The 17,510-nt window shown below is 40.2% G+C and overlaps 1 protein-coding gene across 2 annotated transcripts in view; it reads left to right on the forward strand.

The window, feature by feature from the left end:
* Positions 1 to 1,169: 1,169 nt before the first annotated feature.
* The window catches only part of hace1 (HECT domain and ankyrin repeat containing E3 ubiquitin protein ligase 1), a 50,594-nt gene continuing 34,253 nt past the window's right edge, over positions 1,170 to 17,510 (forward strand). Inside the window, exons 1-6 of one of the 2 annotated variants that reach the window (XM_059340268.1) lie at positions 1,170 to 1,446; positions 4,347 to 4,401; positions 5,431 to 5,520; positions 7,361 to 7,465; positions 9,824 to 9,899; positions 16,384 to 16,515. In XM_059340268.1, coding sequence (XP_059196251.1) covers positions 1,356 to 1,446; positions 4,347 to 4,401; positions 5,431 to 5,520; positions 7,361 to 7,465; positions 9,824 to 9,899; positions 16,384 to 16,515 — 549 coding nt within the window. In that variant the 5' untranslated portion in view covers positions 1,170 to 1,355. The remainder of the gene's footprint in view (positions 1,447 to 4,346; positions 4,402 to 5,430; positions 5,521 to 7,360; positions 7,466 to 9,823; positions 9,900 to 16,383; positions 16,516 to 17,510) is intronic. The other variant, XM_059340269.1, reaches the window with a different exon arrangement.

The raw sequence follows: 17,510 nt of genomic DNA on the forward strand, positions 1-17,510 counted from the left end.
TTGCGTATATGAAATCAGGTCTTACAGTTAACACATAGCTGAGCCATTTTGACCAGTTCTCTTCAAAAATATCAGTTTGGTTCGTAACATATTGTTGATTACATCAGTCCACTCATTTATTGTTGGTTTGTTTTTCTTAAGCACTTTCTGGTCAGAGCCTTTTTACACCCCACTAACAACACTCTCAAAGGGTGTTCGTCCCGCTTTGCATATTCAAGTCCATCCAGAGCACATAAGTACATGACTTTGAAGTTTAGAAACATTTTCCCTTTAAAAACAGTCTCCAGGACCCCAAGAATCTCTCTCCAAAATGGAGCCACAGAGGGACAGTCCCAAAAGATGTGAAAATAATTTGCTGAAGAATTCCCACAGGACCTCCAGCAGGCAGTCTGATTGCAATAGTTGGTCTTTTGTGCTGGAGAGTGAAAGAATCGAGTCACGTTTTTCCAGCTGAATTCCCTCCAGGACAGGGAGCTTGCAAGTCCTGCCCCATTCCTCTTGTGAGTCTGTGAGGCCTCCCTCTGCTTCCCATCTTTCCTTAGTTTCTAAAGTATGATCACTTTTAAGATTTTGAAGAGCTGAGTATAGTTTGGATCATGAGCATTAATGTTACTTCAAAGTGTCATTAATGTTCATGACACATCCCATGTCATGTTTATGACACACTCATGTCACTCTTATGTAGACACCTTCAAATGAATGTTCAAAAAATTGCCTAAGTCACATTTTATTTTGACTGAAGTCACACACTTGACATAGGCCATTATCTTAAAGGGGTAAAATCACATGATCTGATCAACTGAGGATGTAGGTGATTTTACCATAGGTGGCCGGCGTCATGAGGAGATGATTTAGGCAAAAAAACCCAATTTTGACAAAAAATGACTTTTATTTTAACAGTGTGACAATATCTAAAGTGATCTTGGTCTTAAATTAAAAAAAAATATATTTTAGGTGCCAAGAGAGCGTTTAAAGATTTAATATAGTTTACATTTTCTCACATGTGAGATTATTAAAAAACATTCCCATTTATCACCTTTGAAGTTGCTTTTTTAATACCTTTGAAGCACAATGGCCTTTGAAACTACATCACCCACACTGCGTAGCGCCTAGACGTCATCACAACAGGAAGTGTGAGAGGCAGGTCATGGGCTGGGCAGTAACGCTGTCGGTGTGTGAGCAGAGCAGTGTAGGAGGAAAAAATAAGCCTACTGTAAATCTGTGTGTACGTTAGAGTAACGGTTCCCCTTCTGCCGCCGCCCATGGACGCCCACGAACAACACAGCCCCATTAGGAACAAATAAACCCGCCGAGCGAGGCTTGATTCCCGGTATATCTCGGTGGACCAGTCCCCTATGATGGAACGGGCGATGGAGCAGCTCAACGTACAGCTCAGCCGCCTGACCCGCTCCCTCCGCCGGGCCAGGACCGTGGAACTCCCGGAAGGTAACACACATGGATGCTAAAGGCTTTAGCTAAGACAGAGCTGGCCCTGGAAACAGTGGTGTTCAGGTGGCGAGGTGTCACAGCAGCCAGCCTCAGTCTGCTTTGATTCCTGTAGTACAGTCATTAGTGATGGCCAGATGAAGCCTCATGAAGCCTTGAAGCTTTTCGTCCAAGTGGTTCAAAAAAAGGTTCATTTCTCGAGGCTTCATGTGCTCACAAACCCCCCTGCTGGTCAAAACCTTTATTGTCATTTGTGATGGCCTCTTGTCTGTCTGCAATGGGAATAATCACTGCCAAGAGCAGTTTAATTTGTCATTAATTCATTCATTCAATCTTTTTTTGATTAATTTATGGGTAATGGTAGAGTTCTATTAATGTAAAACAACAACGCGTCATTATGATTTCAAGCAATGTTTGAATAAATCCAATAGGACATGAGATGTTTATGTTAAAACTGTTGGAGTGTTTTTCAAAGATTAGACAGTGATTTTTTTTTTATGAATACTGGGGTGATGATGATGACTTCATTTTTATTAAGAAAGAATATTTTTGCCACTGTGCTTGGACTCAATTTTGCGGGGATCCATTGCACTTTACATATGTTCATATATCTCACCAACCTGATGCCAACACTCAAACCATTCCCTGAACCAACGAGGCTTCAAACGTCATCAATGACGTCATTCGCCCTTAAAGGAACAAGCCTCGATACATGCTTCGTTAAAGACTTCCCGGATTTTTCGACACATGCTCCGAAGCCTCTTCACAGTCCGTCCCATCACTAACAGTCATGTTTGTTATCTGTCAGTAACGTCAAACCTCTTCCTGCTCAGTCTGACACCGTTAGCCTTGACAGCCTAGCATACAGGAACCAGATGAACTTTGAGTTTCTCTGTTTTGTTTTTTAGTCTTGACTTGAACAGCAGCAACTGAGGCTGGATTATTCAGGAATTCTCTTAATTGAGATATAGACCTGCTCAGTGTCTATTAGGGCTGGGCGATATGGACCAAAAGTCATATCCCTATATATTTAGGCTGAATATTGATAAACGATATAGCAAAACTGTATCCCAAATCGGACACCGTTCGGCTAAGATCACATTAACTACTTTTATAAATTATCATGTTATGCTTCCAGTTAATTAAATGGTGGGAGGTGAAAGTCTAACTTCTTATCTTTCGTACCGTATATTGTTTTAACTGTGTATGTTAGGCTCGGAAAAACGGGCACAAGGACTGAGTTTGATTTTAATATTTAATTGGTCGGGTTTACGTGACCCGGAGTTTCAAGTGAGCCGTCATTCGCTTCTCCGTAGTCAAACCGGCCATCTCTATATAATGTGGTGCGCCCGTATTGTGATGTTTATGGTCAATTCATTGAAACTGCTCAGAGCGAGCTGACATGAAGGATAAACACTTAACTGTCATTCTTTTTCACTTTTTTCAGTATAAAACAACCAGGCCCAAATACCAGATAAATATGGAAATAAGATTAATTGCATGATATTCACAGAACTTCAAATAAAACACCTTTGGATATAGACTGTACAGTGGTGTGGCTGTATATTCATATCATGTTTATCTGTTACTATCTTACAAAATGTCAGCATACCTCATTCCTTTGAATTTATTGCTCTTAAAATCAACCTATCTAGTAATAATTTCATCCATGTTGTTGGTGCATGCAGACCATCCTCAGCCATCCCCAGTGCAATCAATTCATTAGCTGACCTCATTGCTCAGTATAACAAATCAGAGACGTTGGTCCTGGGTGACTTTAATTTAAGCTGGTTGACATCTGACTCAGATCATTTAAAAGACATATGTGATAATCTAAATCTGACACAGTTGATTAATGAGCCAACCAGACCTGAAAAACCCCATACATTCAGCACTGATAGATTTAATTCTGTCTAACAGGAGAGACAAAATTACTGTTTCTGGTGTTTTTGGCCTTGGATCAGTGACCACTGCCTTTTAGCCTGTGTCAGATGTGCAAAAATCGAAAAATCATGTTCAAAAGAAACTTTAAACACTTTAATGAGGACACTTTTCTCTGTGACCTTGCTGCAAGTGATATTCACCACACACATGAAATACCAAACGTAGATTCAGCTCTGTATTATTTTACAAATTCCTTCCTGTCACTTAGCGATAAACATGCACACAATAAAAAACAGGAGACTCTCTCCTGAGATGAGGATATCTTACTTTACATCTTTGCTGTGACCTTTGGACAAAGACATGCAAACTAGATGAACGTGCCAATCTGGCAGTTGCAAAGTTGTCAACTGCCGGTTTGGTGATTCCTTAACGTCGCTTAGATGATGAGCTTACAGGTGACTACATTCATTGTTATGGTAATGTACTCGAAGGAAGGCCAATCATTAATAAAATGACATATACAATCATTGTGGCATGTCTTGATAGTATAAACCTTACAGTGAATGTACCAATAGATTAATAAAAAATAAAAAATTAGGTCTAATGATTCGTAGTTACAAAAGTTCAGTCAGGCATTGGCATGGATTTAAATAAAACACACAAGAAGCCTTATTCTCCTTTATAATAATTCCCTACATTTTTACAATCAGGTACATTAAGACCAGTGTACATGATAAATTTTGGCTTTTACAACAAAATAATTCTCTGGTAGGGCACCTGGACCCCCCTAACTGGCTGCTTTTCCCCACTGACTGACCGGCTACTCCACGTCCTAGGAAAGCCCTGGGTGCATTACTTTCTCACCACAGACCCGGGAGAGGGTATAGGTGTACTTCCAGTACACTTACTGACTTATAGTAATATATATTGCTGTTTGGAAGTGTTAAATTTGTCGAGGTGTGTCAAGTTGAATCATGTCTCCTAATTTTATTTCTTTTCTGTTTTTCCCTCAACAGACAATGAGACTGCAGTGTACACGCTTATGCCAATGGTCATGGCTGACCAGCACAGGTAAGCATCAACCCAGACTGTACAACATGACCTGGGGAGGAGAGCATGTGTCTGCTTTAACTGCTTGTAACAAGTCTTGTATCTTTACTTTCTTCTTCTCAGCTCTTACCACTAGGGTTGCAAAATTCTAGAAATTTTCAAAGTTGGAAACTTTCCATGGGAGTTATTGGTAATTTATGGGAATTAACAGGAATTTATGGGAATAAACAGGAATTTACAAAATTGAAGGTTGGCCATTAACAGGGAAGTTAAATATAGTTTAGGGAAATATGGTTTAGCATAATCTTGACTAAAACAAGCAGATTTCATGCAAGTACACTTGAATATCAGCTATTCCTCAATCACATGCACATTAGGGCTGGGCGATATGGACCAAAAGTCATATCCCGATATATTTAGGCTGAATATCTATATACAATATATATCCTGATATTTTTATTGCAAAGTGAGAGCAAATGTTCAGTCAAAGCCAAATATGAAATGTCACAAGTAGTTTTATTTAAACCGTTTATTTAAGTGAACATAAATACTGTATGACAACAGGAGTACCTTTTAAAAAAATCAAAGCTCCATAAAGTGCACATTTAAATAAAAAAATATCTCATATCTTATTTAAAGTTGCAGCTTGCCTGGAGCAAGGATCACAGTGCAAATTTGAACTTTATCGATATTTGCGATATGGTCTTGTTCCATATCACATTTAAAAATATTTTGATATATCTTTTATATCAATATATCGCCCAACCCTAATGCACATAGCACACCGCTTACTGCAGGGTGGCACTGTGCATCCCTCCATCACGTGCACAGATGAATTCTAGAGCCCTGGGCCACACTTTGAGCCCAGAGCACAAGAAGGGAAGGGTAATATTTAACTCAGCATTCATGTTTTAACTTCCCATGGAAAGTTTCTGGAAATTTAACGGAAATTTTCCACCCCTTTGCAACCCTAGTTACCGCTGAGGTATAGTGAATTTGTATATTTGTCTCCAGAGGAATGATCTACTTGTTCCATCCTGTCTCTAAAAGGTCAGTGTCAGAGTTGCTGCTTAACTCCAAGTTTGATGTGAATTACGCCTTTGGACGAGTAAAGAGAAGTCTTCTACACATTGCTGCCAAGTAAGATATTGTTCACTTTGTTCTCATTCAAGGGTAAACTGGTCCTTTTGGACCAGTATATTCAAAAAACCCATCAAAGAATGTGGAGTAGGTGAGAGAAAAATGGATTTGAGGTGCAGCCTCATGTCAGAAGTAGAGTGTTACAAAGTAGAGCTATAATGAGCTGTTGATAAATGTAGCGGCTCGATAACAAGCACCATTTAAATACCACGCCCTAATATATACCCGATTCATATGGCTCGCACCGAGAGTTTACGACACCGAAGGGCGCAATATGGTCAAAAAGAGGATTTTTTCCCCCTAAAGTCAGCTTTATTAGCAAAGTGCACCGTTACAATTAACAATAGGTGCGAAATAGACATATTAAAGAAATACACAGCGACAGAGGTTCATGAAATAAAAGTACTTATAGTTATAAACTCAAACAAGTTCAGTGAATAGTTTACATTTGGACTTGGACAGACTTAAAGTTTTCACAGCTTTTTGGTTGCAGCCAGGAGGTAAACAATGTAAAAGCAGAAAGTGAAACGCTGACATCCAACAGCTGCAACACAACAAACTGGTTTTGTTTGGCAGCATAAAAAGTTTCATCAAAGGAAATCAGTGGTGCTGTCAGCAGTGTAGCAGTGTACCATTCAACTCACGCTGAGGTTGGGATACTTGATATATAAAGCCTAATAGCCTATATAATATCCAAATATTGTTATTATTGTTATTAGGAGCATATGGCAGCACTGACTGGAAATGTTTCTATTCCGTCAGAAGCGCTGGTGAAGGAGACGCTGATGCTCATGCAACATTTAATAGCCTCGGCTAGTATTCTGGTTAAAGTTTTCAATTTCAATTTCACGGTCGCAGGATGTATTTATCTTTAATGATGTTTTAATGATAAATAATTTAGCCTAAGCATGCTTTAGCTTGTCACCATTAAAAATCAAAACACCACAAAGTTTTATCAGCTCCAGGCATCGATACTATAGTCTAAGATCAATTCTCAGACTCAGACGTGTGGACTTCACGCTGACTCAAATTTGCGTACACGAGCTGAGAGAAGACATGAGATCTGATCGTACCCTCCGCTCATGTCCAAATTGATAAATGCCGAGCCTTGTAGAAATGATCGTACGCCCATTTTACGCCCACTTTCTCGTTTTGGACGCTCGTTTGATAAATGAAGGCCAATAAATGTAAGGTGATTGATCTAAGTAATATTAAAACTGTTTATGATCTATCCTAAGGGCAGTAAGTACAGTGAGAACTACAGGGGCCCCAGAGACATAGCGTGTCATAGTTGGCAGTTTATTTTTTAAATTTAAAATGTCTACTTCATTGTTTTATGTAAAAGGAAAAAAAAGATATATAATCGTCATATTTAATTACTAATTATTATTAACAATATCAGCCTTACACATACAATATCAGTCAGACTTTAATTCATAGGGTGGATGCAGAGATGGTGTGATTTGTGATGATCACATTTCACCTAATGTCCTGCTACAATGTGCCAGTTTAGTAAGGTGGATTAATACAGGATTGATAATTAATATAGGATTAATAATTGGGGTAGTTCCCTTTGTAGTTCTAATGAGAATGGGCTCCATTGACATCTATGGATTGCCCAAAGTGACAGGGAACCTGTTTGTTGAAAGAGATGTTGCTGTTGAATTCTTTCAATGGTTTTGAGTGCTAGACATCACCAGAGGGAAGTGAATTGCTTGTTTATGATTGACACTGATGTCACATAATGAGCACACGAGATTTTATGTGGAAGCAGAACAGTATTACAAAAACGTTTTGTCTGCTGCTCTGAAACTAAGTTGGTCTGTTATTTTGTGTCCAGCTGTGGCTCGGTGGAGTGTTTAGTTCTGCTGTTGAAGAGAGGAGCCAACCCAAACTACCAGGACATCTCAGGCTGTACCCCTCTACACCTCGCTGCTCGGAACGGGTAGGAGCCTCATACCTCATACATCTTTGTGTTATGCTTAGATGTTATTCACATGGTCCAGTGGGTTCACTTTTAGACATTCCAGCCTTTTGTATCTATTAGTGAATCATTGAGGTCCTGCAATTATGTTGAATGCATTTTCTTCCTCATAAATCATTTGAAATCATTTGCCAATTTTAAAGTATTTCAAGTAGTCCATTGTTTACTGTGTTTACTAGTGTGCAGTCTTCTTCACTGCCTTGTCTGTCTGTGTCGTCACACACACCTAACAGGCCCCTGTCCTGAATAAACTGAAACTGCATACTCTGTAATCTGAGATCATCCAGTGGCTGGCCAGACTAAAATATCATTTTAACCATTCACATCTTTCCTCTACCTTTTCTTGGGCTGCAAAGGCGTGGTAAATTTACGGGAAACTTTCTATGGGGAAGTTAAACTTGGGAATTTTGGAAATATTCCTTTTCATTGAACAACAAAAACATAAATGTTGAGTTGAATAATACTTAAATTAAACGTCATCAGGCCGAACAGCGAGGGATATCCTCTCACTCGTCTGCCTTCTAGTCCTGTCTGTCAGTGCTCTTGCAGACTGTAAATTATGTTGGTCCTCCCTGCTAAACCTACAATACACCATGACATCAACATCAAAATTGGCACCCTGTGTCTTGCCCCCACCAGGGCGGTGAGAAACTTAGAGGTATTGATTGATGACAAAATCACTATTCCAGTCATGTCGTCTCTGTTGCCCAGTCATGCCGCTTTGCACTTTACAACATCAGAAAAATCAGACCTTATCTAACTCAACATGCTACTCAACTCCTGACACAAGCTGTCGTCATCTCAAGACTTAACTACTGTAATGCCCTCCTGACGGGCCTCCCAGACTGCACAGTAAAACCCCTTCAGATGATCCAGAACGTGGCGACGCGTCTGGTCTACAACCAGCCCAAAAGGTCACATGTCACACTGCTGCTCATTGAGCTCCTCTGTTGCAGCCTGCATCAAATTCAAATCTCTAACGCTGGCCTACAAAGCTGTCTCCGGTACTTCACCCAGCTACTTGAACACCCTTATACAGGCTTACGCTACCTGACGACCGCTGAGCTCTTCCAATGAACGGCGCCTGGCTCTGTCACATGTTCACCCAAGGCAATCCAAACTCTTTGCATTTCTTGTTCCCCGTTGGTGGAACGCACTACCATTTTTTTCCAGAGCAGGGGCATCCCTCTCTACCTTAAAAAAAACCCCTGAAGACCCAGAGATCACCTTCTCTCCTAGCACCACACGACAATTATACTCCTTAAAGATTGTCACTAGCACTCCATTAATGGCTCTTATTGCACTATACCTTAAATGTTTCCCTTTTTTTCCCTGTAAGTCGCTGCTAAATGACTAAATGTAAGTCTAAATGTTAAGAACATGCTTGTCAAAACAGCTGGTTATCTTGCCGGAGATCATCTGAAGCATAACAGTAGTGACATTGAAATCATTTGACTGTGGTAAAGTTCGTTAAAAGATAATGTTAGCATTTCACTTCTGTCGGCTGCATTAACGCTTCAAACATCATTATAGTGGAGATCATTTATGAAGATTATCCTGCTGAACGTGTCAGCATCAGAAACGTGTTTGCCACAGAGCTTATTTTTCTGCAATGATACAAAATCCAATGCAAAAATCCAATAGGCGAATAGACCCCATGGTAATGCTAGTTCTGGGTTGGCCAACAAAAATCCGTCATTTCGTTTGCTCTCTATAGTCTTGTGCTCTGGGCTTAAAGTGTGGTCCAGGGTTCTAGAATTCATCTGTGCACGTGATGGAGGGAATGCACAGTGCCCTCATTAGGTAGAGTGTTCGCATTGGGGGCGTGGCCTCGTTAGGGGGCGTGGACTCAGCAGCCCTGCAGTAAGCAGTGTGCTATGTGCATGTGATTGAGGAATAGCTGATATTCAAGTGTATTTGCATGAAATCTGGCTGTTTTAGTCAATATTTTGATCAAATATATTTTCCCCAACTATATTTAAGTTTCCTGTTAACGGCCAACTTTCAATTTTGTAAGTTCACAGTTTATCCCCATAAATTCCTGTTAATTCCCATGGAAAGTTTCTAACTTTGAAAATTCCCAGAATTTTGCAGCCCTGCTCTTATCCAACAGTTGACATGAGTAAGAATGTTACTGAATGAATCCATTACTCTGTTTTTCCTTTTTAATTGCTTTTTATTAGACCTGTAGACTTTATTTGCTTGTAGTTGCATGTAATCAATGATTCGTGGACATAGACATGGTTGTTGGAAGTGTGAAACCGTGGCTGTGTGTCTGATGATAGTAATACTTAACACTCTGATCTACTGTTCCCTCAGGCAGAAGAAGTGTATGGGCAAACTACTGGAGTATAATGCTGATGTCAACATCTGCAACAATGAGGGGCTGACTGCTGTGAGTGGACATTAGTCCTCTGGCTGAGCTTCATGTTGTATTTAACATGTTAATATCATGTAATCATCATTGCTCATCAAATGATTGTAGTTGTATCTCTGTGACTGGTGGTGAATTAACTCCTATATTTAGATAGTTATTGTGATAGTGATAATGACCTTACCTAAACATAAACCATTTATCAGCACACACATACACAACCACATGCATATGATTAGGGTTGCACATCTCTCTGTGATAAACGATTCCATTCGCATCTAGAAACACAGGTTACGATACGATTCAAAAGCGCTATACTTTTATCACAAAGCGTTTTGATTTGAATCAATACAGTGTAAGAACGGTGCGGTTTGATTTGATTCTATGGTTAATATTTATTGTAGATATTTTATAGTGTATCACTCACAAGTTTTATATTTTATGTATTTTCTGATTCGCCATGTAGTTAAAAATCTGTTTTATTGTGGGTCTGAACTAGCCTGGGTATACCCAGACTGCCTTGCGCGCTCAAATTTAATTTTGAAATGCGAAAGGGTCTGGAAACTAGGAAGCATTCTTAGCCCTGTTTTAGGGATCCAATCCCTAGGCACTTGGAAGCTTGTAGTTTTCCGGATCCAACATGGCTGCTGCAGACGCGAAACTCTCTTTAGCTGTAGATGGTGTTTTAAATAGTTTAGAGCGAAAGGTCTCTCGGCGGCTCCGCTGTCCCCCGGCTCGGAGCGAGATCACCGGTAGCGCCGGTGATTAGCGCCGCACCGGCGGTCTCGCCGGTGATGAGCGCCAAGTCGGCGAGACCGCCGGTCACCGCCGGTCACCGCCGGTCACCGCCGGTCACTGCCGGTGATCTCGCTCCGAGCCGGGGGACAGCGGAGCCGCCGAGAGACCCGCAGCAGCTTGTTTATTGCCCATAAAATCAGTGGATGTGTGTGGCTGAATGACATGAGGGGGAATAAAGCGTGAAAATAAATAATCTTGCAGAAAGCGAGAACTGGAGGAGCAAAGCAGCAAACAACACTCTCTCACAGACACACACACAACAAACATCCATTTCTGTTGCTCTACTACGTCGTCTGGTATAACTGATCTGATTGGCTAAGAGCTACCTACAGACGCTTTTGATAGACATTCTAAGCGTCCAATAAATGGCTCTGGAGGATCGTAAACCACACCTCCTCTACGGAGAAATCCATTGCTCGTTGCCAGACTAGACCTCATTTGAGAATAGTCTGGTGTTTGCCAGGCTAGGTCTGAACAACAAAAGAAAGACAAACATATTTCTTCATTTATAGTAATGTAAAGAAAAATCGTTCGAGAAGCTTTTTTTCTTTCATGATCTGTTATTTACACCATTTAGATACAGATATGGATACATACAGTGGGTACGGAAAGTATTCAGACCCCCTTAAATTTTTCACTCTTTGTTTCATTGCAGCCATTTGCTAAAATCATTTAAGTTCATTTTTTTTCTCATTAATGGACACTCCGCACCCCATCTTGGCAGAAAAAAACAGAAATGTAGACATTTTTGCAAATGTATTACAAAAGAAAAACTGAAATATCACATGGTCATAAGTATTCAGACCCTTTGCTGTAACACTCATATTTAACTCATGTGCTGTCCATTTCTTCTGATGCTCCTTGAGATGGTTCTACTCCTTCATTGGAGTCCAGCTATGTTTGATTAAACTGATTAGACTTGAATAGGAGAGGCACACACCTGTCTATATAAGACCTTACAGCTCACAGTGCATGTCAGAGCAAATGAGAATCGTGAGGTTGAAGGAACTGCCCGAAGAGCTCAGAGACAGAATTGAGGCAAGGCACAGATCTGGCCAAGATTACAAAAGAATTTCTGCAGCACTCAAGGTTCCTAAGAGCACAGTGGCCTCCATAATCCTTAAATGAAAGAAGTTTGGGACAACCAGAACTCTTCCTAGACCTGGCCGTCCAGCCAAACTGAGCAATCGTGGGAGAAAAGCCTTGGTGGAGTACGGTAGAGAGGTAAAGAAGAACCCAAAGATCACTGTAGCTGAGCTCCAGAGATGCAGTGGGGAGATGGGAGAAAGTTCCAGAAAGTCAACTATCACTGCAGCCCTCCACCAATCGGGGCTTTATGGCAGAGTGGCCCGACAGACGCCTCTCCTCAGTGTAAGACATATGAAAGCCTGCATAGAGTTTGCCAAAAAACACATGAAGGACTCCCAGACTATGAGAAATAAGATTCTCTGGTCTGATGAGACCAAGATTTAACTTTTTGGCCTTAATTCTAAGAGGTATGTGTGGAGAAAACCAGGCACTGCTCATCACCTGCCCAATACCATCCCAACAGTGAGGCATGGTGGTGGCAGCATCATGCTATGGGGTGTTTTTCAGCTGCAGGGACAGGACGACTGGTTGCAATTGAAGGAAAGATGAATGCGGCCAAGTACAGAGATATCCCGGAAGAAAACCTGTTCCAGATTGCTCAGGACCTCAGACTGGGCCGAAGGTTCACCTTCCAACAAGACAACGACCCGAAGCACACAGCTAAAATAACAAATAAGTGGCTTCGGAACAACTCTGTGACCATTCTTGAATGGCCCAGCCAGAGCCCTGACCAAAACCCAATTGAGCATCTCTGGAGAGACCTGAAAATGTCTGTCCACCAGCGTTCACCATCCAACCTGACAGAACTGGAGAGGATCTGCAAGGAAGAATGGCAGAGAAACCCCAAATCCAGGTTTGAAAAACTTGTTGCATCATTCCCAAGAAGACTCATGGCTGTACTAGCTCAAAAAGGTGCTTCTACTCAGTACTGAGCAAAGGGTCTGAATACTTATGACCATGTGATATTTCAGTTTTTCTTTTTTAATAAATTTGCAAAAATGTCTACCTTTCTGTTTTTTTTCTGACAAGATGGGGTGCTGAGTGTACATTCATGAGAAAAAAAAAATAAAATTTTAATAAATTATTCTAGCAAATGGCTGCAATGAAACAAAGAGTGAAACATTTTCATCAGTCCCATGTGAGGCTGATCATTCCTGAGTGTAAGTTTGATATGAGTGACATCATTTACATTTTACCATAATTATCTAACCTAATAAAACATTGGCCGGTGTTCAACGGACAACACAATCATGTTCTGGGATATTAAATAATGAATTTATCACCAGGATCGTCTATATACAGACGCAAATAATAATGAAAAAAAACAATGACATAAAGGCATTCCTGTGCCCCTAAGCAGGACACAGTTCACAGTATAAATACACAATGCAGGTTGTTATTCATGTGCAGCTGTTTGTTAAACAGAGAAAACACCTATTATTATTAGTTCATGTCTACAGCTGTTAAAGCCAACTGACAGCTGATTATTATTATTATTATTATTATTACACTGTGTTCCAAATTATTATGCAACTGAGTTTTTTCTCCGATTTTCCTAAATAGTCGATGCAAATGACAGTCAGCATAATTTAAGTCATCAACCGTTAGTTTAATTAATTCTAATGTGATTGGACAAACCTCCCAATGATAACAGTATTTTTTTAAAAATAAAAAACTTAAAATGCACTGTTCCACATTATTACGCACGACAGAGTTTTTATAACATTTTATAGGTTTTTAAGAACTGAAAATGCTCATTTTTGGATTTTCCAGCATTCGGAGGTCATATTTACTGAAATCAAAAGCTATTTCAATCAAAATCATCTTAACAGGTCAAGTTACATTTTAACATAGAAGCCCTTATTTGATAGCAGCTTCACAATTCTTGCATCCATTGACCTTGTGAGTGTTTGGAGAGTTTCTGCTTGAATTTCTTTGCAGGATGTCAGAATAGCCTCCCAGAGCTGCTGTTTGGATGTGAAATGCCTCCCACCCTCATAGATCTTTTGCTTGAGGATGCTCCATAGGTTGTCAATAGGGTTGAGATCAGGGAAGGATGGGGGCCACACTATGAGTTTCTCTCATTTTATGCCCATAGCAGCCAATGATGCAGAGGTATTCCTTGCAGCATGAGATGGTGCATTGTCATGCATGAAGATGATTTTGTTACTGAAAGCACGGTTAATCTTTTTGTACCATGGGAGAAAGTGGTCAGTCAGAAACTCCAAATACTTTACAGAGGTCATTTTCACACCTTCAGGGACCCTAAAGGGGCCGACCAGCTCTCTCCCCATGATTCGGCCCAAAACATGACTCCGCCACCTCCTTGCTGACGTCACAGCCTTGTTGGGACATGGTGGCCGTACACCAACCATCCACTACTCCATCCATCTGGACCATCCAGGGTTGCACGGCACTCATCAGTGAACAAGACTGTTTGACAATTCGTTTTCATGTATTTCTGGGCCCACTGCAGCCGTTTCTGCTTGTGAGCATTGGTTAGGGGTGGCCGAATAGAATAACTGATAGAATAACGCATAACTGCAAGCCTCTGGAGGATCCTACACCTTGATGTTCGTGGGACTCCAGAGGCACCAGCAGCTTCAAATATATTTTTGCTACTTTATAATGGCATTTTAGAAGCTGTTCTCTTAATCCGATGTTTTTGTCTGGCAGAAACCTTCCTCATTGTGCCTTTATCTGCACGAACCCGTGTGTGCTCTGAATCAGCCACAAATCTCTTAACAGTAGGATGATCACGATTAAGTTTTCGTGAAATATTTAAGGTTTTCATACCTTGTCCAAGGCATTGAACTATTTCATGCTTTTCGGCAGCAGAGAGATCCTTTTTCTTTCCCATATTGCTTGGAAATGGTCATCTGCTTAATAATGTGGAACGCCCTTCTTAAGTAGTTTTTCCTTAATTGGGCTTACCTGGCAAACTAATTATCACAGGTGTCTGAGATTGATTTCAGTGATCCAAAGAGCCCTGAGACACAATACCATCCATGAGTTTAATTGAAAAACAAAACATGTAATCTTTATGACACTTAAATACAATTTGCGTAATAATTTGGAACGCGGTGTAGTTCATGTCTACAGCTGTTAAAGTGACTGACAGCTGATCCAGCTGCCGCCGTCAGTAGAAGCGGACGTCGCTTCATGTGTGTTCAGAGGAAATAAAGGACTTCTCATGTGTGTTAAAACGTTTCACAAGTGAACGGCGCAAGTGAGAGAAGCTGGGAAGCAAAATAAGAGACTTGGGAGAGACCGGAGATACCCATTGTGCGAGAACCGTTTCGCTAGCAGCTTCAGCTCTCGTGTTGTTTTAGAGATCCATGACTCTACAACCAATTAATCTAGGAATTCATGGCTGATTTGAATCGATTGAGGAGGCTCTACCGATGCAGCCGTATCTCTCACTTGTTAAACCGAATATCCGGTCGCATCGGTTTATCGCATACAACCCTACATATGATAGAATGTATATATATATATATATATGATTAATAAGTATCAAGCCTAATGTTGTCGTCTTGTTCATATTTAGACATGTCGATAATTACAAAATCATGCCCACAATAATTACGCTTACCTCAATATTGCCCATTGTGGTTACATTCAGCTTTGTTAATTTAATAATGTCACCAGCACTATAGCCAACATGATGCCAGACAAACAGCAGGTTTTAGACATGGGTGCAGTGCTTTAGTATGTTTTCACAGCACCTAAGCCCAATGAACAGAAAAAGAGATATGAGACAGGTTTTACTGTCGTCTCTGCTCGAGCTGTTTCTGTCTTCCCGTCTGCTCTCAGTGTGGGAGTTTCACTGTGACTAGGCAGCTCCCACACACAGTCAACCAGGTGAAGTAAAGATAATATGTGTTCATATGTTTAATATTTAACGGAGGGACAAACTTGTGGGGGAGAGACAGACGGAGTGGATCTTTTCTCCACAGAACAAAAAGTGTGTTTGTTTCAGTCAGACTTTGGTTGCAGTTATATTAAACCAGAGGATGCATCAATCTGTGCAGAGATCTGTGCTTTCATCCTGCTGCTTCAGGCGAAGCTGCCTGTCAGTCAGGAATCAGAGTTCTCCAGGAGAGAGCTACTTGTGGGATCAAGTCTCTGTAATCCACTACCCTGCCTACAGAAACCAGGCTGCTTGTTGACTGTACATGACAGCAAAAATATCAGCTGACTAGAGAAACCACTATAAACTGGTTCATAAATTGCAGTTTGAGTTTCATAATCCTTTTAAGTAGTAGAGATTTTTAAAAATATATCTAAATAGGTTTCAGCATGGATTTGATTTTCTTTATCTTCACAAGCTGTAAACATGAAAGTGTTTAAGTTTAGCAGTCCATATTTATTGTTTGCATTATAATCCTATTAATATTATATCGGTGGCATAAAATGGTTATGATAATATTGTTTATCATGATAATTTCTGGGACAATATATCTTCTCACAAAATTGTTATTGTGTCAGGCCTTTTCATATTACTGTTTAATAGATTAAAAAACATATTTGGACATATTTGTCGTATTTTGATGCTTTGGTAACATTGCTCTTGAAACTTTCATGCCATACCCATTGATTTGAATGTGTGCTGCAGATCCACTGGTTGGCAGTGAACGGGAGGACAGAGCTCCTCCATGACCTGGTCCAGCATGTGTCCAACGTGGATGTGGAGGACGCCATGGGCCAAACAGCCCTACATGTAGCCTGTCAGAATGGACACAAAACTGTGAGACAATATTATATTTAAAATATAATAATAAAATATTTATTTAATTGAAAGTATCTGTATTTTTAGCCTAGTTAGAGCATAGGCTTTATCAATCCAGCCACTTCAGTCTTGGACTGACACAAACAACTATTTTGATGGTCCAAAAATCTTTTCATTATCACTTTGATTCATCAGTTGTTAATGGGGTTAAAAACAAAATGGCAAAATTGTAGTCGTATTTTATTCAAAAAACAAAATATATTCTGTGTCTTCTTGTAGAGTTCTCTAATAAACATTTACAAATACATGTAATAAAAACAGACCTTGTTATTGAAGTTAGTAATTGCTGATTATAAGGCAAATATAGATAAAGCCCTGACAACAAAAAGTTGTAGCTTTGTCTTTATTTCACCTAATGAGCTAAATCTGCTGTCCACGACAAACGTGTCCATTTAGATGGACAAAAGCATGATTAGAGGTCAATTTGAAAAGAAATACCTTCCTGTCTGTTGCCTCTCTATGTTGTCGTAGATCAGTGTAGCTAGGCGTTAGCATTTGCATTATTTGGCTGTGTCAGTGATCCAGCTCCATTGACTTATCACAGAACAGAGAGAAAGCAGATTGAAGGTATTTCCCCAATTATCCTGCCCAAGGTGGCAGAATATAACATGTATGATGCCATGCCTCATAATGGAGAGCCAACTAATCAATGATTAAATTAGTTGGAACTATTTATCGCTTTTAATCAATTTAATCGATTAGGTGTACAGTCATGTAGGAAATGTATTTCTTAACTACTTTTGTGTTGCCGCACAACACTTTTTGCATTCACATTGATCCATATTTGTGGGGAAGCTGTAATGGCAGCCATAGCCATTGTGAGCTGAATCACAACTTGGTAATGGCTGGAGCTGTGGTTTGAACTGGAGGGCTACTCTTTACAGCACCTAAGATTGTAAAATTGGCCAAGACAGTGTTGTAATGCCAGCCAGTCCTGCCAGGATTTGAAGTAG

This window comes from Centropristis striata, chromosome 8 (assembly GCF_030273125.1).
Source record: "Centropristis striata isolate RG_2023a ecotype Rhode Island chromosome 8, C.striata_1.0, whole genome shotgun sequence".
In the NCBI taxonomy this organism is placed as follows: Eukaryota; Metazoa; Chordata; class Actinopteri; order Perciformes; family Serranidae; genus Centropristis; species Centropristis striata.